General features: G+C 37.1%; 1 protein-coding gene and 1 long non-coding RNA gene across 7 annotated transcripts in view; one reads left to right on the top strand and one right to left on the bottom strand.

Moving 5' to 3' along the window:
• The window catches only part of ANAPC10 (anaphase promoting complex subunit 10), a 218,519-nt gene that overhangs the window by 107,400 nt on the left and 84,110 nt on the right, over positions 1-27,009 (bottom strand). Inside the window, exon 5 of one of the 6 annotated variants that reach the window (XM_077139920.1) lies at positions 6,431-6,521. The exons of 4 other annotated variants lie outside the window; for them this stretch is intronic. In XM_077139920.1, the coding sequence (XP_076996035.1) occupies positions 6,465-6,521 (57 nt within the window). In that variant the 3' untranslated portion in view covers positions 6,431-6,464. Of the gene's footprint in view, positions 1-6,430; positions 6,522-8,915; positions 8,973-27,009 lie in introns of all 6 variants that reach the window. One more of the 6 variants, XM_077139921.1, reaches the window with a different exon arrangement.
• LOC143666275 (uncharacterized) overlaps positions 1-27,009 on the top strand; it is a 144,531-nt gene that overhangs the window by 109,973 nt on the left and 7,549 nt on the right. The window lies entirely within an intron of this gene.

Below are 27,009 nucleotides of genomic sequence, written 5' to 3'. Positions count from 1 at the left end.
GACTTTTGATTTTTGCTTTGTTTCTACTACTTAACAGCTCATTAGATAGAAGTGGAAGCCTTTTCAGGCTCCATTACTGCCCCAGGCAAGGGCAGAATTAACGTTGTCTGAGAGATAAAATAACTAGTCAGGTGAAAGGAGTTAATTCCCTAAAGGCTATACCTTTCCCAAAAGGTGGGGCTCAGCACAAATGGAATCCATCCCTCATGGAATTCAGCCCACCCACTGGAAAACTGAAATGATTAATGCCACCCTACATCTGACCTCTGTCTCAATCATGCCCCAGGCAGGGAGAATCTGCTGAAATTAAAGGCACCACATCACTTTACGCTGGTGGGAAGCCACAGGCAGACAAGCACCATACGCTGGGCAGGATAGGAAAAGCATAGAGTCTAGTGGCTTCATAGGAAAAATCTGACAATCTAATGGGTCTCATCCACAGGGAAAACTGGTGCTGGTGACTCTTTCTTCCTGAGATGTAGGCCAGTCTGGTCATGGAAAATCTGACTGGGATCTATAATATACGAGGAGACCCTCCTCAAAAAAAAAAAAAGGCTCCATACTGGCAGGACAATAACAGAGAAGCAGGAACTGAAAAATTCTGACCAGATAAACAGAACCTACGCTACAGGGCTAGAATAAGTTGAACTGAGTGTCAAAGAACAGATAGAGAACAAAACCATCCAGCAAGAAAATCCTAGGTTAGAGAGTGAAAACAACCTCCAGAATAAACTAATTAAGGAAATCAAATGCTTAGGCCCCAGCAAAAAATAATAAGTCATTCTAGGAAAATGGAAGATATGGCCCAGTCAATATCAACAATTCAAATGACATACAAGAGTTGAAACGAATAATCCAGGATGTTAGAACAGACAGAAAATCTCATCAAAAATCAAATGAATGGGGGGGCCACGGTGGCTCAGCAGGCAAGAATGCTTGCCTGCCATGCCAGAGGACCTGGGTTCGATTTCCGTTGCCTGCCCACATAAAAAAAAAAAATCAAATGAATAAGTTAAGGGAGGATATAAAGAAGGCATTGGGCAAACAAAAAAGAAGAAATTGAAAGTTTGAAAAAACAAATCACAGAACTTATGGGAATGAAAGGCACAATAAAAGAGATGAAAAAAAAGCAATGGAAACCTACAATGACAGATTTGAAGAGGCAGAAGAAAGGATTAGTGAACTAGAGGACTGGACATATGAAATCTGACAAGCAAAAGAAAATACACGGAAAATAATGGAAAAATGTAAGTAGGGTCTTAGGGAATTCAATGACAACATGAGGCGCATGAATATATGTGTTGTGTGTGTCCCAGAAGGAGAAGGGAAGGAAAAAGGAGGAGAAAGACTAACAGAGGAAATAATCAATGAAAATTTCCCATCTCTTATGAAAGACATAAAACTACAGATCCAAGATATTCCGCGTACCCCAAACAGAAAAGATCCAAATACACATACTCAAAGACACTTACTAATCAGACTATCAGATGTCAAAGAAAAAGAGAGAAATTTTGAAAGCAGCAAGAAAAAGCAATCCATCACATACAAGGGAAGCCCAATAAGACTATATGTGTATTTCTCAGCAGAAACCATGGAGGCAAGAAGGCAATGGTACGATATATTTGAGACTCTAAAAGAAAAACACTGTCAACCAAGAACTCTATATACAGCAAAACTGTCCTTCAAAAATGAGAGAGACAGGGCGGGCAACAGTGGTTGGACCCTAGGTCCTGCTGTGTCAGAGACCTAGGGTTCAATTCCCAGAGCCTGCCCATGCAAAAAAAAAAAAAAAAGAGAGAGAGGGACAATAAAACATTTTCAGACAATCACTGAGAAAATTGAAGGGAGAAACAGACACCTCTGCCATAATAGTTGGAGAATTCAATTTCCTGCTTTCATCAATGGATAGAACATCTAGACAGAGGATCAATAAAGAAACAGAGAATTTGAGTAATACAATAAATGAACCAGACTTAACAGAATTTAGAGAACATTATACCCCACAACAGCAGGATAAACATTTTTCTCAAGTGCTCATGGATCATTCTTAAGGACAGACCATATGCTGGGTCACAAAGTAAGTCTCAATAAATTAAAAAAGATTGAAATCATACAAAACACTTTCTTAGATCATAATGGAATGAAGTTGGAAATCAATAACAGGCAGAGGGCCAGAAAATTCACAAATACATGGAGGCTAAACAACACTCTCTTAAACAGCCAGTGGATCAAGGAAGAAATTACAAAAAAAAGATCAGCAAATATTGCAAGGCAAATGAAAATGAAAACACAACATATCAAAATTTATGGGATGCAGCAAAGGAAGTACTAAGAGGGAAATTTATTGCTTTAAATGCCTATATTAAAAAAGAAGAAAGAGCAAAAATTAAGGAATTAACTGTTCTCTTGGAAAACCTAGAGAAAGAACAGCAAACTCACCCCAAAGCAAACAAAAGAGAATAATGAATATTAGAACAGAAATTGAGAACATGAAAACAATCGAGAAAATCATCAAAAGCTGAAATTGTTTTGTTTTGTTTTGTTTTTAAGAAAATCAATAAAATCGATGAACCCTTAGCTGGTTGACAAAAAGAAAAAGAGAGGATGCAAATAAATAAAATCAGAAATGGAAGACGAGACATAACCACTGACCCTGCAAAAATAAGCCAGGTAATGAGAAAATACTATGAGCAACTATATACTAATAAACTAGACAATGTAGATGAAATGGACAACTTTCTAGAAAGGCATGAACTACCAACATTAACTTGAGAAGAAATAGATGACCTCAACAAACCAATCACAAATAAAGGGACTGAATCAGTCATCAAGAGACTCCCAAAAGAGAAAAGTCAAGGACCAGATGGCTTCACATGTGAATTCTATCAAATATTCAAGAATTAGTACTAATCCTGCTCAAACGCTTCAAAAAAACTGAAGAGGAGGGAAAGCTACCTAACACATTCTATGAAGTCAACATCACCCCAATACTAACAATAAGTGAACTTGGAGAATTGAAATTAAGAACATAGGTTATGAGAGACAGAAATAGGGCAGACTTTGGGCAACTGGTGCTGAAGGAATACAGACTGTGTAACAGGACCAACTGTAAAATTTCAGAAGTGGATAGCACAATACTACATGATTGTAGCACAATAATATAATTATACTGAATGAAGCTGAATGTAAGTATGATGGAGGGTGTTCTAGTTTGCTAGCTGCCAGAATGCAATATACCAGAAACGGAATGGCCTTTAAAAGGGAAATTTAATAAATTGCTGGTTTATAGTTCTAAGGCCGAGAAAATGTCCCTATTAAAACAAGTCTATAGAAATGTCCAATCATAGGCATCCAGGGAAAGATACCTTGGTTCAAGAAGGCTGATGAAGTTCAGGGTTTCTCTCTCATCTGGAAAGGCACATGGCGAACACAGTCACAGTCTCTCTTGGCTGGAAGGGCACATGGCAAGCAAGGCATCATCTGCTACTTCCTCTCCTGGCTTCCGGTTTCATGAAGCTCCCCGGGAGGCACTTTCCTTCTTCATCTCCAAAGGTTGCTGGCTCATGGACTCTCTGCATCTCATGGCTACATCGCTCTGCTCTCTCTGAATCTCCCTCTCCAAAATGTTTCCTCTTTTATAGGGCTCCAATAAACCAATCAAGACCCACCCAAATGGGTGGAGACATGTCGTCCCTTAATCCAGTTTAACAACCATTCTTTTGACTAAATCACATTTCATTACAGTTTCAAACATACAGCATTGAATAGGGATTATTCTACCTTATGAAATGGGACTTATATTAAAACATGGCTTTTCTTAGGGGGCATACTTCCTTTCAAACCAGCACAGAGGGAGACGGGCTAGGGGCATGAATGAAACCAGAAGGAAAGAGACAGAATATCAAGACTGAGATAGTATAATTTAGGAATGCTTAGAATGTACAACGATGGTGGTTAAATGTATAAATTTAAAAAATGTTTTTGCATGAGAGAGAACAAATGAATGTCAGTTTTGCAGGGTGTTAAAAATAGATGGTATATGGGAAAAGGTACAATCAATGCAAGCTAGGGTCTACAGTCAACAGTTACATTGTAATATACTTCCACTAAATATAAAGAAAGCATTATGCCAAAACTAAATGTCCACAGGCAGGGGGATCGGGAAAGGGGCATGGATTCTTTGTGGAAAAAAATGAAATGTCTTCAGATAGAGTATTGTGGCGAAGTCATATCTACACATGTAGGCTGCATTTCTGATGTGTGAATAAAACTGTTGAAAATGAACATAGAGGAAAAAATGAACAGAGAGAAATAAATGCTAGAAAGAATGCACCTATTCGCTGTCAATAGGGAAATGAGAGGTGCAGCCCCTTGGAGGGCAGTGTGTTGGTTCCACAGGAGGCTAGCCAGGGATTGCCATATGATCCTGAAACCTTGTTGCTCAGTATATACCTAGAGGAAATGAGTGTGGGGACACAAATGGACATCTGCACCGTGGTATTTCTGGCAGGAGTGTTACTGATCCACAATGAATGGAGGTGGCCTAAGGGTACGATGACAGGAATGAAAGGGGGAAATGTGGTGTATACATACAACAGACAAGCCGCCACAAGAAGGAATAAAGTTGTGAGGTATGCAACTAGGTGAAGGAGGCTTGAAAGCTGTATGCTGAATGAAATGTCAGGAACAAAGAGACAAATTTTATCATGCTTCAATCACATGGACTAACTATAATACAAAAATTCAGTGAACTAAAGTCAAGAGTATGGATTATCAGGTTGAGGTCTATTGTAAAGGATCCTAGATCATAAGCTCTTACAACAGTCACACACATTCAGTAAGTGTAACTGTTAATTCTAAATTCTGAGATACTGAGCTCTTTGTATATAACATGGTCTTACCAGAAACTTCGGGTATTTATATGACACTTGAGACTCAGAGTTAGACCTCTGAAGCTATGAAAGTCAGCAGTACCCCATATAGGAACAGTTTAAAAAGTTGGAAACGTGATCAGACATTGAGATAAGAATGAAGCTGATCTGGATAGGGCTAAGGTATATCAGAAGACTACATAAAGGATGACATTGTCCATATTTTAAAACTTCAACTTCTGTGTGAGAAAAAAGGGAGAGATGTTTATTTGGTGCAAAATTTATATTTTGGGTAGTACATTTCCTAATTTAAGTTGTATGGCCAGTTTAGTTGAACACCATAAGTACATGGAATCTTGAAATCTTGAACAGGGAGTGAAATTTTGTTGGTTTTTCCAGGTTAGTGTGAAGCCCCAATAATTCCCAGAGTGACATGGGCAATGAATAAAGAAGTATTTGCAAAGTCCCCTTGAGAGAATGGGAAGAAAGGAGGAAATATTCAACTTCCCCACTTGGAGAATTCCTGATATTCTTGCATGCAGGAGACAACCAAATCAATAGGCCATGCCCTCGAACTTGGGGTTTGCCCCAATGAAACTTATTCCTGCAAAGGATAGGCTAAGCCTATTAAAATTAGACCTAAGAGTCACCCCCAGAGAACCTCTTTTCTTACTCAGATGTGGCCTCTCTCTCTAAGTCAACTCAGCAAATGAACTCACTGTCCTCCCTCGTATGTGGGACATGACTCCCAGGGGTGTAAATCTCCTTGGCAACATCGGACAGAAATCTTGGGATGAGTGACGACTAGGTATCAATATATTGAGAAAGCCTTCTTGACCAAAAGAGGGAAGAGAGAAATGAGACAAAATAAAGTTTCACTGGCTGAGAGATTTCAAACAGAGTCAAGAGGTTATCCTGGAGTTTATTTTTATGCATTATATAGATATCCCTTTTTAGGTTTATGGTGTATTGGAGTGGCTAGAGGGAAGTACCTAAAACTGTTGAGCTGTGGTCCAATAGCCTAGATTCTTGAAGACGATTGTATAAAGATATAACGTTTACAATGTGAGTTTGAAAACCTTGTGTCCTGATGTTCCTTACATCTAGAGTATGGACAGATGAGTAAGAAATATGGATAAAATAAATAAATAAATAATAGGAGGGACAAAGGGTAAAATAAGTTGGGTAGATGGAAACACTAGCAGTCAATGAGAGAGAGAGGGGTAAGGTGTACGGTATGTTAGAGTTTTTTTCTTTTTTCTTTTTATTTCTTTTTCTGGAGTAGTGCAAATGTTCTAAAAAATGATCATGGTGATGAATACACAAGTATGTGATGAGACTGTGAGCCACTGATTGTACATCATGTATAGAATGTATGTATGTGAAGATTTCTCAATAAATAAAAATAAAAACAAAAATTTTTTTTAAAAAAAAGAAAACCTGAAATATAAATCCACACATATATACAGGGGGAAGGACTCCGGTGAACACATCAGATTCTTAGTTGAAAGGTTGCATGAGGAAGGAATGTTAACGAACAAAAGGAGTCAGAACCTTACCAAACTGCAGCACAGCCTCAACTCAACTCAGGGACTAAGAGGAGTAAATTTTCCAATCTATCAGCCTAAGCAGAGGAAAGAGCAGGCTCTCCTAGAGAAAGAAAAAACGAACTCAAGTAGCTCCAACAGAAATAGAATGTGAGCCACAAATATGAACCACATATGTTATTTTAAATTTTCTAGTAGCCACATTAAAAAGGTAAAAAGAAACAGGTGAAATTAATTTGAATAATATATTTTAACTCAATATATCCAAAATATTGCTTCAACATGTGATCAATATAAAAATTATTAATGAGATATTTCACAATCTTTTTATGTGGTACTAAATCTTCAAAATCTGGTATGCATTTACATTTTAACAGCAAATCTTAATTCAGACTATCCACCTTTCAAATGACCCCAAACCACACGCAGCTAGGGGCTATCATATGGAATAGCACAAATCTACAACTGCTATCATTGTTTTACTGCAATATCTAGCAGCCAATCAAAAGTTACTATAATTAACATGGTGAAGAACAGAGATAAAAACAAGGAAAATAAATGAAAACACAAAAAATTACATATCAGAATTGGAATCATTTTTAAATATGGGATTTCTAGAGCTGCAAACACAACATCTGCAATTAAGAATCCAACAGATTGATTTAACAACATTACATATATCAGAAGACAAAATGTACAAATTCCTTGAAAAATAAAATTTATCAAAGCTAGCAAAAAAAGATATAGAAAAATCGCAGACCAATCTTTCTCACAAGCACAAATGAAAAAATCTAGAATAAAATACTAGTAAATCAAATCCAGCAATATATAAAGAGGATGGTATACTACAGCCAAATGGGGTTTATTCCACATATGCCAAATTGAATTAATATTTAAAATTTAATCAGGGTAACTGACCTCATTAATAGAAAAAAGTAGGAAAAATCACATAATTATCTTGTTAGATAAAAAAAAGCATTTGATAAAATTCAATATCCATTGATGGTTTAAAAACTTTTAGCAAGTCAGGAACAGAATGAAACTTCCTTAATCTGATAAACAAAATTTTTCAAACAATCAACCTACAGCACACATCATACACAACGGGGAAATATTGAAAACTTTCCCAATGAGATCATGAGCAAGACTAGGTTGTCCTCTATCATCACTTCCATTTAACTTTCTTACAGTAAGGCAAGGAAAAGGGAGGGAATGAGAGAGGTAAGGAGAAGATTGACAAGGAATGTAAGAAAAAAAACATATGTAAATTATGAGTACAAATTAGAAAATACAAACTATTAGAATAAGGGAATTCAGCAAGGTCACTGGATGTAAGGGCAATATGAAGTTATAGTATTACTTAAAACAGTTTAGAATAAGATAAAATACAAGAACAATGGGATAGATTAAAGTTCAAAATAGACCTACACATTTACAGACATCTGATTTTTGTCAAAGGTGACATTCCAGTGCAGTAGGGAAAGGATGGTCCTTCAAGTAATGATGCTAGATAATTTGGATTTCCATTTGGAATCAAGAGGAATCTTGACCCCTACACTTCTTTTACCATAAACAAAAATCGTTCCAGATGGATTTAGTTCTAAATGTCATATGGTAAAATAATAAAGTTTCTAGAAAACAACTTTGTGAACTTGAAGTAGGTAAATTTTTTTTAAAGAGGACACAAAAACCACCTATCAATTAACATTGATTTACTGTCCTAAAATTAAGAAATTTCAGTCATCAAAAGACAACACTAAGAGAGTGAAAAGACAAGCCACAGACTAGGAGATAAATGCATATATCCAACAAAGGACATCCATTTTGATTATATGAAGAACCCCTACAAATCAAAAAGAAGACAAATCAATAGAAGACTCAAAAAGATACTTCACAAAAGAGGACATCAAATGACAAGCGAAAATATTTAAAAAAGTGTTCACCTTTGTGATGGTTAACTTTATATGTCAACTTGGCTAAGTTAAAATAAAAAGGCCTACATGTCTATCACCCTCATGCAATCTGGGACACAGGAAGCAATAAAACAGGGTCAGAGAACAAATGAAGCAATAAGTATATGGATGGAGAATCAAGTGGTTTAATATATCTTTGAGAATGAATATTATCTGCAATCATGTAAAACAAATTTTAATAGCTCAAGAAATAAACTCTGAAAATAATATAAAGATAAAGAGATGGCAAACAGATACTAATTGAACATTATTTAAATGGGTCAACTGTCTTGAATACTCTTTCATTTAGTGAGTTATTTTTTTATTTGTAATACAAAATAAATTATAATGATTTTAGTTTCTCATATAAGGCCTCCGTCCCTCTAACTCTAACTTTTCTTTAAAGTATGTACTTTAACTATCTACTATCTTACCAGGATTTTGTTTGGGTTGCATTTTTATGCTCAGAAGCCTAATATTCAAGGTTGATATGAACAACCATACTCAATTTCTTTGCCTCCATTTCCAATCCCCACTTGCCATACCTTAAGTTTTAATTAGATTCCAATTGGGGTAATGTTTTCTCCAAACTTCTCTTGCCACTAGAAAATACAAAAGTATGTAGTATATAGACACATACAAAGTATTTTTGCCCTCAAACTTTCAAACACTACATTAAAATGTCAGTGTTATAACATTACAACTGTGATCCAGTAGTAAATCATGTCTGTTAGGTCACAAACTGTGTACCTAATATGTACTGGGACCTGGAAAATATGATAATTTCAGTAAAATAAAACAAACATCAATTTATTTGAAATTAAAAATGCATGTTATATTCAGAAAAAACATTTAATCATTTATTCTTATGCAAATAAAATTTTAACTAATATAATTAACTATTTTGAAAAAGTAGTTTAGAAAACAGAAGACTAAATAAATATCCGATTCTTCTGACTCCCAAAACTTAAGTGAAATAACAGTTAAAGAATATGAAAAATGTATGATTCCACAAAAGCAAAGGGAATGGAAGAGGAGATAAAAACTGATAATAGAGAGTAAACTGAAGGATGAGTGGTAACTAACTTACATTTCTGCTTTCTTCCCTCTCTGCTTTAGTATGGAGATATAGAGAAATGTGTCTGTTTGTGTTTGTGTCTGTGAGAGAGAGAAAGGGAGGGAGAGAGAGACAGACAGACAGATAGAAAGACGGGGCAGGAAGAGAGCTAACAAGAAGCAAGCTACCCTATACCCTACTATCTCTGAAGTTGGATGCCCCAGGTAGTTTTGAAAGTAGACAACACAAGTTGTGTTAAAAAATGATCAAGAAAATAGGAAAACTGGATGAAATTCTGTATAAGGAAGATATCCCTAGATTCTCACCTGCTTCAGCATGAGCAGTCAGGTAACTGTCCCTTCTACCCTCTCACAAAAAACTAGGGCTTTACAGCACAGGTTAAAGAAAGGAGGCTCTAGACACAGGTAAAACAAGACTAGATGACAGCACTTTATTAAAGAAAAAAAAAGACTAACTGAAAATCTGCATACTTAATGAAATCTCAGCTCCCTTCATCTTACTCAGCTACAGAAATACTGACTCCTAGGCATATCACCCTGAAGCTTCCGCTCTGTGCTCTCTCCTATCCCTGCCAAGTTCTCTAGGAGAATCAATTATTATTTTGTAGGTAAGATAAAAAGCCCATGAAAAAAGTCCTATAAAAATGATGTATGAGTGTCCTCAATTTATCAAATATTTACTGAATATCTATTTTGTGCAAGGCACTATTCTAGTTGGTTGGAGCACATCAATGAAAAAAAAATCCCTGCTCTCTGGACCTGACATTCTATTGCGGCAAGACAGAAAATAAACAACAAGCACAGCTTAAAAAATGGTTACATCATCCTTAGGTGATAAAAATGCTATGGGAATTAAAAAGAGCAGGAAGAGAGACCAGAAGTACAGGGGGCAGGTGTGTGCAATTTTAAAATGGTGGTCAAATAGGACTCATTGAAACAGTGATATCTTTGCGAAGACTTGAAGGAGGTGATGGTTTAAATCTGAACACACAACGATGAGGTCAACTAAACAATAAACTCCACTGAGTGCAGATACTACTTCCAAACTGCTTATTTGGCTTCACTCTTAAATATGATAACATAGCTAAGGATCTCCAGATAACTGAGAAAAATATATAAATTGTGTCTCTTAAAGACACAACTGAAACAAGTAAGCAAAAAAAAAAAGGAAAGAGGCAGTGAAAGAAGCACAAGAAACATAAAAAGTAAAATATTATTACTATCCTCAGTGACATATACTGAATCCATGAAATGAAAAAGAATACTATTTTTTAAAAATACCTAGGAAAATTAGACAAAATAAAGTAATTGGAATTACTGATTATATATGTAGAATGGAATGATTTCTAAACGTTTTGTTTGTTAATTTTTTTTATTAATAAAAAAATAAAAATAAAAATAAAAATGTGGCTGAAAGATTTCAAACAGAGTTGAGACATTATCCTAAACGTTATTCTTATGCATTATATATAACCCCGTTTTAGTTGAAGGTGTATTAGAGAGGCTAGAGGGAAGTGCCTGAAAATGGAGCTGTGTTCCAGTAGCCACGTTTCTTTAAGATGATTGTATAAAGATATAGCTTTTGAAATGTGACTGTGTGGTTGTGAAAACCTTGTTCTGATGCTCCTTTTACCTATGGTATGGACAGATGAGTAAAACATATGGATTAAAAATAAATAAATAATAGGTGGAACAAATTTAAAATAAATTGGGTAGAGAGAAATACTAGTGTTGATGAGAGGAAGGGGTAAGGGGTATGTATGTATGAGTTTTTTCTTTTTTCTTTTTATTTCTTTTTCTGGAGTGATGTAAATGTTGGGAAATGATCATGGTGATGAATATACAACTATGTGATGATATTGTGAGCCACTGATTGCACACTAAGTATGAAATATTCATACGTTAAGTATATTCGTGTTGTATGTTGACTGGTTTTATTAATAAAAATTTAAAAATACCTAAGAACAAAAATTGAGGTCTTAGAAATTTATATATATAAATTAACAGTTTGGATGGAATTGCTCAGAAGACAAAAAACACAAGAGACAGAAAATAAGAAAGTTAGTGGCTCAATCCAGGAGGTATAATACCCAACAAATTCAAATTCAGAAAGAGAGAGCAAAGAAAACAGAAAGGGAAAAATATCAAAAAACACAAAGCACCTCCCAGAACTAAAGAACAGGTGTCTCCATACTAAGGAACCCCTGAGGACCCAAACAATGAAGGAAACGCACGTACATAGGCATATCATCATAACATTTCAGTACATCAAGGATAAGGATATTATAAAAGCTTCTACAGAGAAAAATAGGTCACATGCAAAGCATCAGAATTAAAAAGTGCCATAGTATTTCTCAATATTCACACTGAAAACCATGAGGCAATGGAGAATGTTTTTAAAATTCTGAGGGAAAATTATTTCCAAATTAGAATTCCATACCCAGCCAAATCATCCCTCAAGGGTGAGATTAAAGTTTTCAGTCATGCAATGTTTCAACAATTTTACCTCCCATGTAGAGGATGCATTACACCAAAGAAGGAAGCAAAGCAAGAAGATGAAGATCTGAAATTCAGAAAGAAAGCGATCTACCAAAAGAGAAGGATGAAGAGAACTCCCAGGATGATACAGAAGTGATATCCTAATAAGATAGCTGTGTTGTCTAGATCTTCTGAAAAGCAGAAACCAAGAAAGGATTATACATATAAGAAATTTATTAGGAGAAAAACTGTAAGAGAAAATAGAGAGGGAGCCAGGAGAGGCTGGAAGATTTATCTGAGAGCAATGCAAGTCTGACACCAGGGGAAGGAGGAAAAGGAAGAATATTAGACTGCAGTGCAGTTCTATGGAAAGTTTGGCAAGGTTGTCAAGGAGTCCTAGAGCCAGAGACACTTGTCAGCGTATCCCAGGAATGAGTGCTTTACTATCCCTGCCGTGCTCAGTTCTTGGCTGGGCGCAGACGTGGGCAGCATGGCCTCAACACAAATGTGATGATGGATCTCAGAGAGCAGCTGAGCAGATATCCCTGCAGATATCTGAGAGGAGCATTCTAATGGCTACACGTGGAGGCTCTGGAATGTGTTATCTGTTTGTTTGCTTGTTTTTTTAAAGAAAGAATAAAATGACTTTATTAAGAGATAACATAGTTGTGTTTATAGGATGCCTATGGAATATGCAATGCGCTACTTAGAATTACAGTAAATTTAGCAGGGTCACAAGACAAAAAGATATTAGAGGATATAGCCATATCTACAATTCCAAATATAACTATTTCTAACTATATATTTTTCTACATATATATCTGCAGTTAATGTATTCTTGTCCTTAAAATCAACTTTTTAAAACATACAGCACCATATATTTATATTAACAACCTTATTCAATCATGACTGTTAATTCCAGCACATTTTTATCATGGTTACCCAAAAACACGATGACCAGTTATCTACTCCCTATTGCCCCCAAAACTTTCCCAGGCAAAATGGCTAATATACTCCCTTCCAAATTATACGCATTTCACATAAATAGATTCATACAACACTGGGCATTTTTAATCTATCTCTTTTACTTAGCTTAAAATGTCCAAGGTTCAGCTATCTTGAACCCTGAAACAGTACTTCATTCTTTATAATGACTGAACAATATTCCATTATATGGATATATAACTTGTGTTAGTCAGGGTTCTCTGGAGAAACAGAACCAACAGGAGGGATCTGTAAATATGAGATTTAAAAGGTGTCTCATGGAAACGTGAGAATGGAAGAGTCCAAAATCCACAGGGCAGGCTGTGAAGCTAGCGGCTCTGATGAAAGGTCTGGATGAACTTCACAGGAGAGGTTCACTGGCTGAAGAAACAGTGAAAGAGTCTCTCTTCTTCATTAAAAGCCTTCAACTCACTGGATTATCTCATTCTCAAAGACACATCTTTTATTTGATCACAGATGTAATTAGCCACAGATGCAATTAACTGACTGATGATTTAATACACCATCATTCCAGTTTATCAACTAGCCATAAAACATCCTTGCAGCAACAGTCAGGCCAGTGCTAACCTGACCAGACAACTGGGCATAATCACTTAGCCAAGCTGACATCAGAACCTGATCATCACAATCGACACCCTATCAACTTGGCATCTATACACATCACCTGGAAACACGTTTAAATTCCAAATAGAACACAATAACAGGTGTAGGTTTCACCTAACAATACTCACCCTTCCTGCACACAACCAGAAACACACTAGCCAGAATAGGGTGCAAGTCTTATGTAACATTCACTCCTAAAGTTCACATCCTCTGACTTAAATACTATATACTAAAACATCAACAATACAACTATGTCATACAAGAGGAAATCAAGCTATTTCCTTATGTACAAATACAAACATACTCATAACAAAACAGGAACAAAATATTCAAACAATCACAGTCCTCATTTCTGTACCTGGTTATGTGCATAGTTCACATTTATTGCTACCTTCTTCTATTACCATTCCATGTTCCCTTCACCTTCAGGAGCACTTCAGATGGCTGTGTTTCTTTGCCAGGTGGGATGACCCACACCTTCATTTCTGAAGTTCAGGCCATCAGTAGTCCAGTCTGGATTGGTGTTGCAGTTTTCCATTGACTTTAATCACATGGCATGGTAATACTAAAAGATGCCCTAAGAAATCTCCTGTATTCCAGAAAAACTCTTCTTTACCTCCATTATGTAGTTGTAGTCCTATTTCTCCTTGATAGTCAAGATCAATCAACTCTGAGAGAACACTGATCCCCTTTTGTGCCTGCTGATTCAGTGTCATGAGAAGCCCAAAGTGGCCAGGTGGCAATTTTAACTTCCAGTTCAATGGAATCGTATCTCCTGGTAGGAGCACTCCTCCTTTTGGAATGAATACTTGTAGGCCAGCCATGCTTAGGGTTTCAGGGACAGGAAGCAAAAATTTTTCTAGTGGATCACCAGGGGTCATAATGAATGCTGCCACTCTCATTTCCACTCCTTGATACCTGGACCTATGAATCCTAGCTATGGGAGAAACAGCACCATAGAGTGGACACCGATTCAGAGCATACACAGTCACTTGGAGAACACTGACCTAGTCCTGCAAGGTATTGCCACCTAGCTGGCATCACAATTGGGTCTTCAAAAGGCCATTCTACACTTCTATTAACTCAGGTGTCTCTGGATTATGGGGAACATGTTAAGAATGGAGAGTTCCACGAGCATGTGCCCATTCCCACTCTTCATTTACTGTGAAGTGGATTCCTTGATAGGAAACAATGCTGTGTGAAATACCACCATAGTGGATAAGGCATTCTGTAAATGCATGTATTGTAGCATTTGTGGAAGCCCTGCATGCAGGGAATGCAAACCCATATCTGAATATGTGCTTATTCCAGTTAGAACAAATCACTGCTCCTTCTATGATACAAGTGGTCCAATGTATTCAACCTGTCACCAGGTAGCAGGCTGATCACCTTGGGAAATGTTGCCATATCAGGGACTGAGTATGGATCTATGATGCTGGCAGATAGGACAATAAATGGTCATAGCCAGGTTGGCCTTGGTAAGTAGAAGTCCATGTTGCTGAGCCCATGCATAACCTCCATCCCTAACATCATGCCCACTTTGTTAATGAACTCATTGGACAATGGCAGGAGTGGCTGAGGAAAGAGGATGACTTGTATCCAGAGGATGGGGGTTATCTTATCCACTTGATTATTAAAACCTTCCTCTGTTGAAGTTACCCTCTGGTGAGCATTCACATGAGACACAAATATCTTCATGTTCTTTGCCCACTTAGAAAGGTCTATCTACACACCTCTTCCCCAGACATCTTTGTTACCAATTTTCCAAACATGTTCTTTCCAGGTCATTGCCATTCAGTCAAACTGTTAGCAACAGTCCATGAGCTTGTATTCAAACACACCTCTGACCAGTTCTCCTTCTATGCAAAATGTACAACCAGTTGCATTGTCCAAATTTTGCCCACTGGGAGGATTTTCTCACCACTATCCTTTAAGGATATACTAGAATGGGGTTGTAATGCTATAGCTGTCAACTTCTGGTGGTCTCTGGATATCCTGCAGAACCATCTGTATGCTAGGACTGAGTTTTCTCTTCCTCAGTCAGGCTGTGAGGAACTCCACAGGAAGTCACAGATCTGGTCTCAGGGCATTCCACTGCAGCTTCATCTGGTGAAACAGGATTAGGTGCTCCAGACAGAGGAATGTTTCCCCAGAAGAGGTGATTACTAGGTTAGCAAGAACTGAAGGTTTGTAAGCACTGAAGGCTTAGTTTCGTTAGGCAGAGTTGGGTGGCAGATTCTTTGAGGGAGACTGGAGGCTGGGAAGTTGTTTTCTCAAGGCAGGCTGGAGGTTGGCAACCTCTTCCCTCAGGGCAGTCCATTACAGATCTTTCTAGCAAATGCTCAGCAGATTCCAGGAATCACACCTCCCCATTGCCATCATTATCAAGCCATACATCAACTTCCCATGTTTTAGGATCCCATTCTTTTCCAATCAAAGCACTTATTCTCACAGCAGACACCCTGCAAGGTTGAGATTTTAAATCTGCTACTTCCACAATGAGGTTTTGTGTCTGGTTTTCAGAGAGCTCAAGTCTGCGACCACAGGAAATAAGATTTTCTTTCAGGGAACACGTGGAAACTTTTACATCACTCACACAGCGCTTAAGGTGCAAATTTGAAGCCTTCGGCTTATCCCTGTCTCTCATCACTGTATCCAGTGTATCTAACAACAACCAGCCAATATCATTATACTTATTAATTCCACAAAACCCTTTAAATGTGTCAAAAACATTCTCACCCAGAGCCTTGTCTCATATAAGTAACAATTAGCTGTATCTAATGGTGATATTTTTTTTTTACATATTCCAAGTTTATTCTCGAATTTCGGTTCACATCAGTGGGACCATACAGTATTTGTCCTTTAGTTTTTGCTAGACTCACTCAGCATAATGTTCTCTAGGTCCATCCATGTTATTACATGCTTCATAAGTTTATCCTGTCTTAAAGCTGCATAATATTCCATCGTATATATATACCACAGTTTGTTTAGCCACTCTTCTGTTGATGGACATTTTGGCTGTTTCCATCTAATGGTGATATTTTGAGTATCACTTTTGCCAACTTACCCCATGGACTGTCAGTGTCCCTTGATTATTGGAAACAGAGTCACTGGTGTCTCCGAGTCTAGTCAGAGTCAGAAGCCAATTGTAAAAATCCATTTTTAAGGTTCTGTTTCTCAAGAACCACTGCTGGTACCAAGATGTGTTAGTCAGTGTTCTCTAGAGAAACAGAATCAATAGGAGAGATCTGTAAATATGAGATTTGTAAAGGTGTCTCACGCAACCATAGGAATGGAAGGGTCTCAAATCCATAGGGCAGGCTGTGAAGCTGGCAGGTCTGATGAAGGATCTGGTCAAACTTCACAGGAGACTCACTGGCTAAAATGAAGCTGTAATGTGTCATCTTGGTTAGTCTGAACTACATTTCCTAGAACTCACTTCCCTGCATGTTTTGGATTAGGGTGGGCCACAAAAGGAGACTTTCATTCCAGACTTGGAATGAAAGAAGTGAAGTAGCAGTCATTTTGCTTTTTACATGCAAATCAAGGAAGGTGCTTTTCAGGGCACAAACATCATCACTAATGGCTCACCTCGTTGTCAAGGGACAGAAGCTAGGCCTACAATTACTCCACCTTCTCTTGACACTTTGTGTGTATTATTAGTTCCATGACACAGGGTATCAGCTTCTCAGGACATTTATATCACATCATATCACTAGAACTGACATGGATTCCAGTCCATCTTCATAGGTTCTAGTTTGCGCTCCTGGGTTCCAGCTTGTCTTTACTCTCTACCACTTTATATTCATCTTCACTTCTCTACTGCCTGCCCTGTGGACTTCAAGATCCAGCAACAGATGTGAAAACAACAGAATTACAAAGTCTATTTAACTAACTCCCACCTGTGTAAGGTAAACTACCAGTAACTAATCCTTTATTATACACACACATATATATTATATACATACATATATGCATATATGAATACATGTGTGTATAGTGTGTACAATAGCGGAGTTGGAAGTCCAGAAAAAAACTGTGGAACTAGAAGAGTATGTGTGACTGCTTCAAGAGGTACATTAAAGATCTCTTAGAAGATTTAGGGATATATTGATAACTGGTAATGTTTTTCAAAAATTAAGAAAAAATGAGGAAACTATTAATTATTCCAAGAAAACAAATAACATCTATAAAGGAGATTCAACCATAGGCTACAACACACTAGGAGCACTAAGCCCAAAACAGAAACAGCTACAGAAACTCCAACGCACAGCTGCAGAACTCCTCGGGGTATTCATGACATTTCACTTTCTCCCAGTCCTTGATACTACAGGTATCATTATAAATAGCTTTTAAACAGCTCTAAAATAAATGAATGTGTACAGAAATGTATTTTTTACCCTAGAGCAAAAATGATATCAAATTTGTATATATGATGGGTATAAAAGAGAAAATCTTATGCAAATCATTCTGAAGTCATACTTTTCACATGCATATGTAATTTTAAGGTATAGTAAATTGAAATCTGTCATTCTATTACCATAAATCTTAACAATAAATAAATATTCAAACCTGGGGAAGATGTCCAACTAGAGTGGCTCCAGATTAACCCTGCTCCACAGAAAGGCTGGAGAGGGGGCAGGAGGGCAGGCAACTGAGGCAGCGATTTGGGAGTGCGGCTGACCTGGGAGAGCCTTCTGCACCACATGTGGCAGCCCTGGTTGCAGAGGCTGAGGAACTGAGAGGCAGAAGGCTGGAGCCTGGCCCTGAGGTGCAGAGTCCATGGGAGTGCACAGCCTGGAGCACAGGACTAGGAAGTAAGCCAGGCCACAGTGCATGGACATGCTACTCTCACCAGCACAGCCCCATGACTGGCACTTACTCCACACCCCACTCACCTGAACTGATCACCCTCTCACATTCCCCCAGCTCCAGGCGACCTCACCCCACCAGCTCCCCGTGCACAAACCTGCCCAACACCCCCACCCCACCTCTCCAATCCACCTCTCCTACATACCTCCTGAGCACTACATCCTCCTCCCTGTTCCCTGCAGGCTGTTACCAGCACATAATAGTTGCTGGCACTAACCTCCATACCTAAGCTACCCCTGCCCCCCCCCCCCCGCCCACAGTATCGCACAGTCACCCCACCCTCCCTGAGTTCAGCACATTCCTTTATGGCATTTCCAGGCCCACATACACGCACAGGCACCCAATCATGCCATTCAGCTCTGGGAACCGCACTTTACAGCAGTCCTAAAACTGTGCAGAGCCCTCAGCCTCACTTCCCACCTCTGAGAAAGTGCCGACCTGTACAGCCAGGTCACAGCTGCCCCCAATCCACAAAAGCATAACATCAACCTGCTGCCACAGCTCTACGCATGTCCACAAAGGGCCCCATGCCTTAGACCAGTGCACATCAGAGTCACGCCCCAAAGACTGGTGCGCCTGCACAGCTACATCCTCCCTGGTTGCTTGGCACCCACGTTCACAAGCATCAGCATAACATCACCTAACTGCATCCATACCTGCCCTGAGACAAATCACCATACTGAGTGGTCCAACCCGTGCCCTGCTCCAGCAAACACAAGGCCTTATACTACTGAAAGAAATCAACTCCCAAAGTATATCAATCAAGATATTTACATGCCACGAACACAGCAGAAGACCACTAACCACAGAACATTGCAGACAGATATAGTCTGCCTAAAAGATCAAATTAAAACACAGAGGAGACACAGATGTTGGAACAACTAATCAAAGATGCTCACACAACTCTACTTAATAAAATAAGTGGGTTAGCAAATGACATAAAGGAGACCAAGAAGACAGCAGAAGAGCACAAAGAGGAATTTGAAAGAATAAATAGAAAAATAGCAGAAATCACAGAGATTAAAGACTGTTTTGACCAAATAAAAAACATACTAGAGGCACACAACACCAGATTTGAAGAGACAGAAGAAAGAATAAGTGATATAGAGAACAGGATAATTGACTTTGAAGACTCAAAACAGCAAATGGCAAAAAAGGTGGAAAATATTGAATGGGAACTCAGGGAAATGATAGGACAAAACAAAGCACACAAATGTAAGAATCACTGTGTCCCAGAAGGAGAAGAGAGGAGTAAAGGGCTAGGAAAAGTAATTGAAGATACAATGGGGGAAAACTTCCCAACCCTCATAAAGAACATAAATATACAAGTCAAAGAAGCCCAAAGAACTCCAAACAGAATAAATCCAAATAGGCCTTCACCAAGGCACATACTAATCGATCTGTCAAATGTTGAAGAGAAGTAGAAAATCCTGAAAGTGGCAACAGAAAAACAGTCTATTACATACAAGGGAAATCAAATAAGACTGACTTCAGACTACTCAACTAGCACACTGTAGTGTGCTAGTTTGGTTTTTCAACCAAAAGTTGGTTGAGCAAATCAATAAAATTTTATTTTTTTTTTATTTTATTTGGTCTCACTGGAGGCAAGAAGGCATGATATATTCAAGATCCTGAAAGAGAAAGACCTCCAGCCAAGAATTCTGAACCCAGGCAAATTCTCTTTCAAAATTGAGGGAGAGATTAAAGTTTTCACAGACAAAGAAGTCCTGAAAGAATCTGTCCAGAAGAGACCAGCCCTACAAGAAATACTAAAAGGAGTTCTGTTGGCTGAAAAAAAAAGACAGGAGAGGGAGGTCTGGAGGAGGGCACAGAATTGAAGAGTACCACTACGGGTAATTTAAAGAACAGAAAAGAAAGAGAAAAGAATACATAGATCTGACAAACAAAATACAAAAGATAAGTGGTGGAATCAAGAAACACCTTTTCAGTAATAATTCTGAATGTTAATGGATTAAACTTACCAATTAAAAGATACAGATTGGCAAAATGGATTAAGAAACACAACCCAGCTATGTGCTGTTTACAAGAGATTCATTATAGACACAAGGATACAAATAAGATTGAAAATGAAAAGATGGAAAAAGATCTTCCACGCAAGTTGTAACCGAAAGAAAGCAGGAGTAGCTATTCTAATATTGCACAAAATAGATTTTACATTTAAGTCATCATAAGAGACAAAGAGACACCAAGAAGATGCAACAATCATAAATGTTTATGCTCCCAATCAAGGAGCTCCAAAGTACATGAGACAGACATCGGCAAAACTGAAGGGGGTGATAGATGTTTCAACAATAACAGCAGGAGACTTCAATACACCCCTCTCCTCTACAGACAGAACAACCAGACAGAAGTTCAAAAAGGGAACAGAGAAATTAAATAACTTGATAAATGAAGTACACCTAACACACATATAGGGCATTGCAGCCCAAAGCACAAGGTTATACATTCTTCTCTAGTGCTCATGGAACATTCTCCAGGATAGATCATGTGCTGGGGCACAAAACAGGTCTTCATAAATTTTAAAATATTGAAATTATTCAAAGCACCTTGTCTTATCACAATAATGAAGCTGGATCTCAAAAAACACCAAAGAACAAGAACATTCACAAGTAAATGGAGATTAAATAACACACTCTTAAACAACCAGTGGGTCAAAGAAAAAAATTGCAAGAGAAATCAGTACTTATCAGGAGATGAATGAAAATGAGAATATAACTTAACAGAACTTATGTGATGTGGCAAAGGCTGGGCTGAGAGGGAAATTTATTGCCCTAAATGTCCGTATTAAAAAAGAAGAAGAGAGCAAAATCGAGGACTTAACAGCACACCTGGAGGAACTTGAGAAAGAATAGCAAACCAAGCCCAAAGCAAATAGGAGAAGAGAAATAACAAAGATTAAAGTAGAGATAAATGAATGGGAGAACTAAAGGACAATAGAAAGAATCAGTAAAAACCAAAAGTTGGTTGAGAAAAATCAATAAAATTGATGGGCCACTAACAAGACTGACAAAGAAAAAAAGAAAGGATGCAAATAAACAAAGAATGAGAAGGGGTGCATTACCACAGACTCTCAAGAAATAAAAGAAATCATAAGAGGATACTATGAACAACTATATGCTAACAAACTAGACAACTTACATGAAATGGACAGATTTATGGAGACACACAAATAAGCTACACTGTCTCAAGAAGAAACAGAAGATCTCAACAAACCAATCACAAGTAAAGAGATTCAATCAGTCATCAAAAATCTTCCTACAAAGAAAAGCCCAGGGACAGATAGATTGACAGGGGAATTTTATCAAACATTCCAGAAAGAACTAGCACCAATCCTGCTCAAACTTCTCCAAAAAATTGAGGAAAATGGAACTCTACCTAACTCATTTTATGAAGCTAACATCATTTTAATACCAAAACCAGGTAAAGATGCTATAAAGAAAAAAACTACAGGCCAATCTCCCCAATGAACATAGATGGAAAAATTCTCAATAAAACATTAACAAATCAAATCCAACAGCACATTAAAAGAATTATACACCATGACCAAGTGGGATTTATACCAGGAATTCAAGGATGGTTCACCACAAGAAAATCAATTAATGTAATACAGCACATTCACAAATCAAAAGGGAAAAATCACATGATCATCTCAACTGATGCTGAAAAAGCATTTGACAAAATTCAGCATCTTTTTCTGATTAAAACACTCCAAAAGACAGGAATCAAAGGTAACTACCTCAATATGATAATGGTAATATATAAAAAACCAATAGCCAGCATCGTACTCAATGGAGAGAGAGACTAAAAGTCTTCCCCCTAAGATTAGGTACAAGACAAGGATGACACTCTTATCATTATTATTCAACATTGTGCTAGAAGTCCTGGCTAGAGCAATCAAGCAGGACAAAGAAAAACAGGCATCCAAATTGGAAAGGAAGAAGTAAAATTCTCATTATTTGCATATGATATGATATTATACTTGGAAGATCCTGAGAAATCTACAGAAAAGTTACTTGAGCTAATAAATTCAGCAAGGTGGAGGATATAAAATTAATGTGCAAAAATCAGTAACATTTCTATATACAAATAATCAGTTAGTTGAGGAGTCAGTTAAAGAAAAAATTCCATTCAAAATAGCACCTAAAGGATTCAAATACTTAGGAACGAACTTAACTAGGGACATATAGCACTTGAATACAGAAAATTACATAAATTGATAAAAGAAATCAAAGGAGATCTAAATAGATGGAAAGACATTCCCTGCTCATGGATAGGAAGGCTAAATACAGTTAACATGTCAATTCTCCCCAAAAGTGATCTACACATTCAACACAGTTCCAATAAAAATTTCAAAAACCTACTTTGAAGATTTAGAAAAATTCACTACCAAATTCATCGGGAAGGGAAAGAGACCCCAAATAGCTAAAAGCATCCTAAAAAAGAAGAACGAAGTGGGAGCATTAACACTTCCTGACTTTAAAACCTCTTATAAAGCCACAGTGGTCAAAACAGCATACTACTGGCACAAAGATAGAAGCACTGACCAATGGAATCGAATTGAGAGTGCAGAAATAGACCACCAAATCTATGGTCAACTGATTTTTGACAAGGTCCCCAAATCCTCTCACTGGGACAAAATAGACTTTTCAATAATTGGGCACGGAAGAACTGGATAATAATAGTCAAGTGAATGAAAGAGGGCCCCTATCTTACACCCTATGGAAAAATTAGCTCAAAGTGGATTAAACACTTAAATATAAGAACTAGCACCATAAAGCTTTTAGAAGAAAATGTAGGGAAGCATCTTTAAGACCTAGTAATAGGAGGTAGCTTTCTAAACTTTACACAAAGCACAGGGAACAAAAGAAGAAATACAACTAATTGTGATGTTGTGCTTTGAATTTTATAGCTTTTTTGTATATATGTTATTGTTCACAAAAAAAAAAGGAAGGAAAAAAGTTGATTGTGATGACAAAAAAATGTATGTAATCCCTCTAGCCTCCTATATTCTGGAGCAGCTAGAAGGAAAAATATGAGAGGACTGTATGAAAGCCCATGACAAACTCTGGAATCTGTCCTGTAACCACCTGTTGAAGAGTGCTTTGAAAAGTATTGCTTTTTTATTTCTTTTTTTGTATATATGTTATGCTATACAATTAAAAAAGTTAAAAAAAAATAAATAAATATTCAAAACAAGGAAAGTCTAAAGCTAGCTTTAAAATTTACGTATCAGTAATTTATGAAACCAAAACTTCTACTGCCACCCAAAACAGAGTAACAAGACCTGATGTACCTCAAGACAGAAACAAAGAAAAAATAGGCAAACTACAGGAAACAACAGCTATGAAGCCCTAAGAAATCATTCAATTAAAGACAGTGATGTCCTAAAGTGTGTTAGAATTGCCTAACAAAGGCCACAAAGGCTTCTCCTATATTTTCTTCTAGAAATGTAAGCTTTTTAGGCTTTATATTTAGGCTTATGATCCCAACTGATGTGCTTTTTTTTTTTTTTTTTTTTTTTTTTAACATGGGCAGGCACTGGGAATTGAACCTGGGTCCTCCGGCATCGCAGGCAAGCATTCCTGCCTGCTGAGCCACTGTGGCCCGCCCTAATGTGCTTTTTATAGCAGTTTGAGATGTAGATCTAAATTCATTCCTAAATATGGAGCTCTAATAGTTACAGTACAATTTGTTGAGGATTATCCTTTCTCCACTGAGTTGCATTTTAATTTTGTTAAAAATAAATTTGCCATATATGTGAAAAAAAAGTACATATCATGGAAGTACACTGTTTGATGGCTACCACTGTGTTATAAGTCACTGAAAAATAGATGGAGGAAGAGGAATCTAAGAAACTAAAAATCACCATGCAATACTGTTTATGCAAATCATTTAAGTACTAAGTAAATAACTGCTTATTTAGCACTTTAGTTGGAACACAAGGATACATGGGGACCCAACTACCTTTTTTTAAAAATGCTCAGTATAGCAATGAAGACTTGTTTAAAAAAAAAATTGAAAAAAAAAAGCTCAGTAGAGCAAATGTAGGTCACTTCAGAATAAGGTTGCCTTTAAAAGGGCAGTTAACAAACAAACTAAGGCAAGATCTATAAGAAGCAGGTGACAAGTCAAGATTCTCTTGATCCACAGAAACCTAAATATCTTACTGCAAGAATAACACAATTTAATGGAAGTAATGAATAAAAAGCAGAATTTTGATTGCAAGATAATCCTACATACACTTCAAGGTGTTATAGAACACCAAAGGAAACTGGGAAGAAAGGTAGTGGATAAAAGAGAAAGATCTTTTTTTAATTAATTTTTTAAAAATATATAACAAACACAAACATTCTTAGCATATGATCATTCCGTTCTACATATATAATCAGCAATTTACAATATCATCACAGTTGCATATTCATCACTATGATCATTTCTTAGAATATTCATATCAATTCAGAAAAAGAAATAAAAAGACAACAGAAAAAAGTTCATATATACCATACCCCTTACCCCCCCTTTCATTGATCACTAGCATTTCAATCTACCAAATTTATTTTAACATTTGTTCCCCCTATTACTTATTTTTATTCCATATGTTTTACTCATCTGTTGATAAGGTAAATAAAAGGAGCATCAGACACAAGGTTTTCACAATTACACTGTCATATTGTGAAAGCTATTATCATTATACAATCATCTTCAAGAAACATGGCTACTGGAACACAGTAGCCATTTTAGGCAGTTCCCTCCAGCCTCTCCATTACATCTTAACTAGCAAGGTGATATCTATTTAATGCTTGATAATAACCTCCAGGATAACCTCTTGACTCTGTTTGGAATCTCTCAGCCATTGACACTTTATTTTGTCTCATTTCGCTCTTCCCCCTTTTGGTCAAGAAGGTTTTCTCAATCCCTTGATGCCGAGTCCCAGCTCATTATAGGATTTCTATCCCACATTGCCAGGAAGGTCCACACCCCAGGGTTTCATGTCCCACAGAGAGAGGGGAAGGGCAGTGAGTTTGCTTGTTGTGTTGGCTGGAGAGAGAGGCCACCTCTGAGTAACAAAAGAGGTTCTCTTGGGGGTGACTCTAAGGGCCTAACTTTAAGTAGGCTTGACCTATCCTTTGCGGGGTTAAGTTTCATATGAACAAACTTCAAGATTGGGGGCTCAGTACACTGCTTTGGTTGTCCCCACTGCTTGTGAGAATATCAAGAATTCTCCACTTGGGGAAGGTGAATTTTCCCCCTTTCTCAACATTCCTCCAAGGGGACTTTGCAAGTACTTTTTAACTCACTGTTCAAATCACTCTGGGATTTACTAGGGCATCACTCTGGACAAACCTACAAAATCTTATGCCCTACTCAAGGTTCCATGTACTTATGGTGTTCAAGCAAACTGTCCACATAAGTTACATTAGGAACTGCACTAGTCAAAATACAAATTTTGTACCAAATAAACATTTTTTGCTTTAGTCTCACACATAAGTTAAAATTTTAAAATATTAATTACCATCTATTTTCATCACCCTGCAGTATTGACATTCCTTCATTCTCCCTCAAGCAAAAACATTTTTAAATTTGTGCATTTAGGCACTATCATTATATACTCTAGGCATTCCTAGATTATACCATCTCAGTCTTTATTGTCTATCTTACTTTCTGATTTTATTTGTGCCCCCAGCCCTCCTCCCTCTATCATTCTCACATTCAGCTAGAGAAAGATTTTTTTTAATTAAGGTAGAATCAATTCAAGTTTTCTGGCTTTATGGTACTTCCCTTATGAGATAATAATAGTTAGCAACAAGTAAGTTTTTTGAGTTATTACTCTTTGCCAGGCATTGTAGTAAGAGTTTCACATGTATTGATTTATTTCAGTCTTGCAAACAACCCTATGAGATAGGTACTATTTTAGTCTTCATTTCATACATGAGAAATCTGAGGCACAGAAAGAACAATGTTCCAAGGTTCGTGGTTAGTAAGTGGCAGAATAGGAGTTAGAACCCAAGCAGCTGAATTCCAAAGCCTATGCTCTTTGATCTTTATCAACTCAAAGATACAAATGTATATTCAATAGATATATAATGCAAAAATCTCAATTATATAAGATTATGTAGGAAACATAAATCTACATAATCGTTCTAAACATAGTGTTCTAAAGTATACTAGAATGCTAATGAAAAAAAACATTATCCAGTCTATAAAAAACATTATCAGCTTTTTTCCAGCCCATAAAAAATATTATCAGTTTCAAGGCACTGTTCCTTTCAGCTACTATTCATTAAACTGCTTCCATATGCCAGACACTTAACATATATTTATTTAAATAATCCCAATATCACATCCCTAATTTATAGCTGAGAACCTAGAGAAGTTCATAGAGAAGTCACACAGTTTGCCCAGGGTCATCTAGCCGGTAAAGGATGGAGCCAGGGTTTGAAAGGAAGTTTTCTGCCAAAACCTTAAATATCACAAAAGTAATAAATAGTCAAAGTATGTTGTAGAATAAATAACAAGGATATATTTTCAGACAATATAAGCGAGTAAATTTGGCAATTCAAAAGTAATAAAAACACTGGGAAG

Source organism: Tamandua tetradactyla, chromosome 22, assembly GCF_023851605.1.
Source record: "Tamandua tetradactyla isolate mTamTet1 chromosome 22, mTamTet1.pri, whole genome shotgun sequence".
NCBI classification, from domain to species: Eukaryota; Metazoa; Chordata; class Mammalia; order Pilosa; family Myrmecophagidae; genus Tamandua; species Tamandua tetradactyla.
This window is presented reverse-complemented; position numbering and strand designations above follow the sequence as displayed.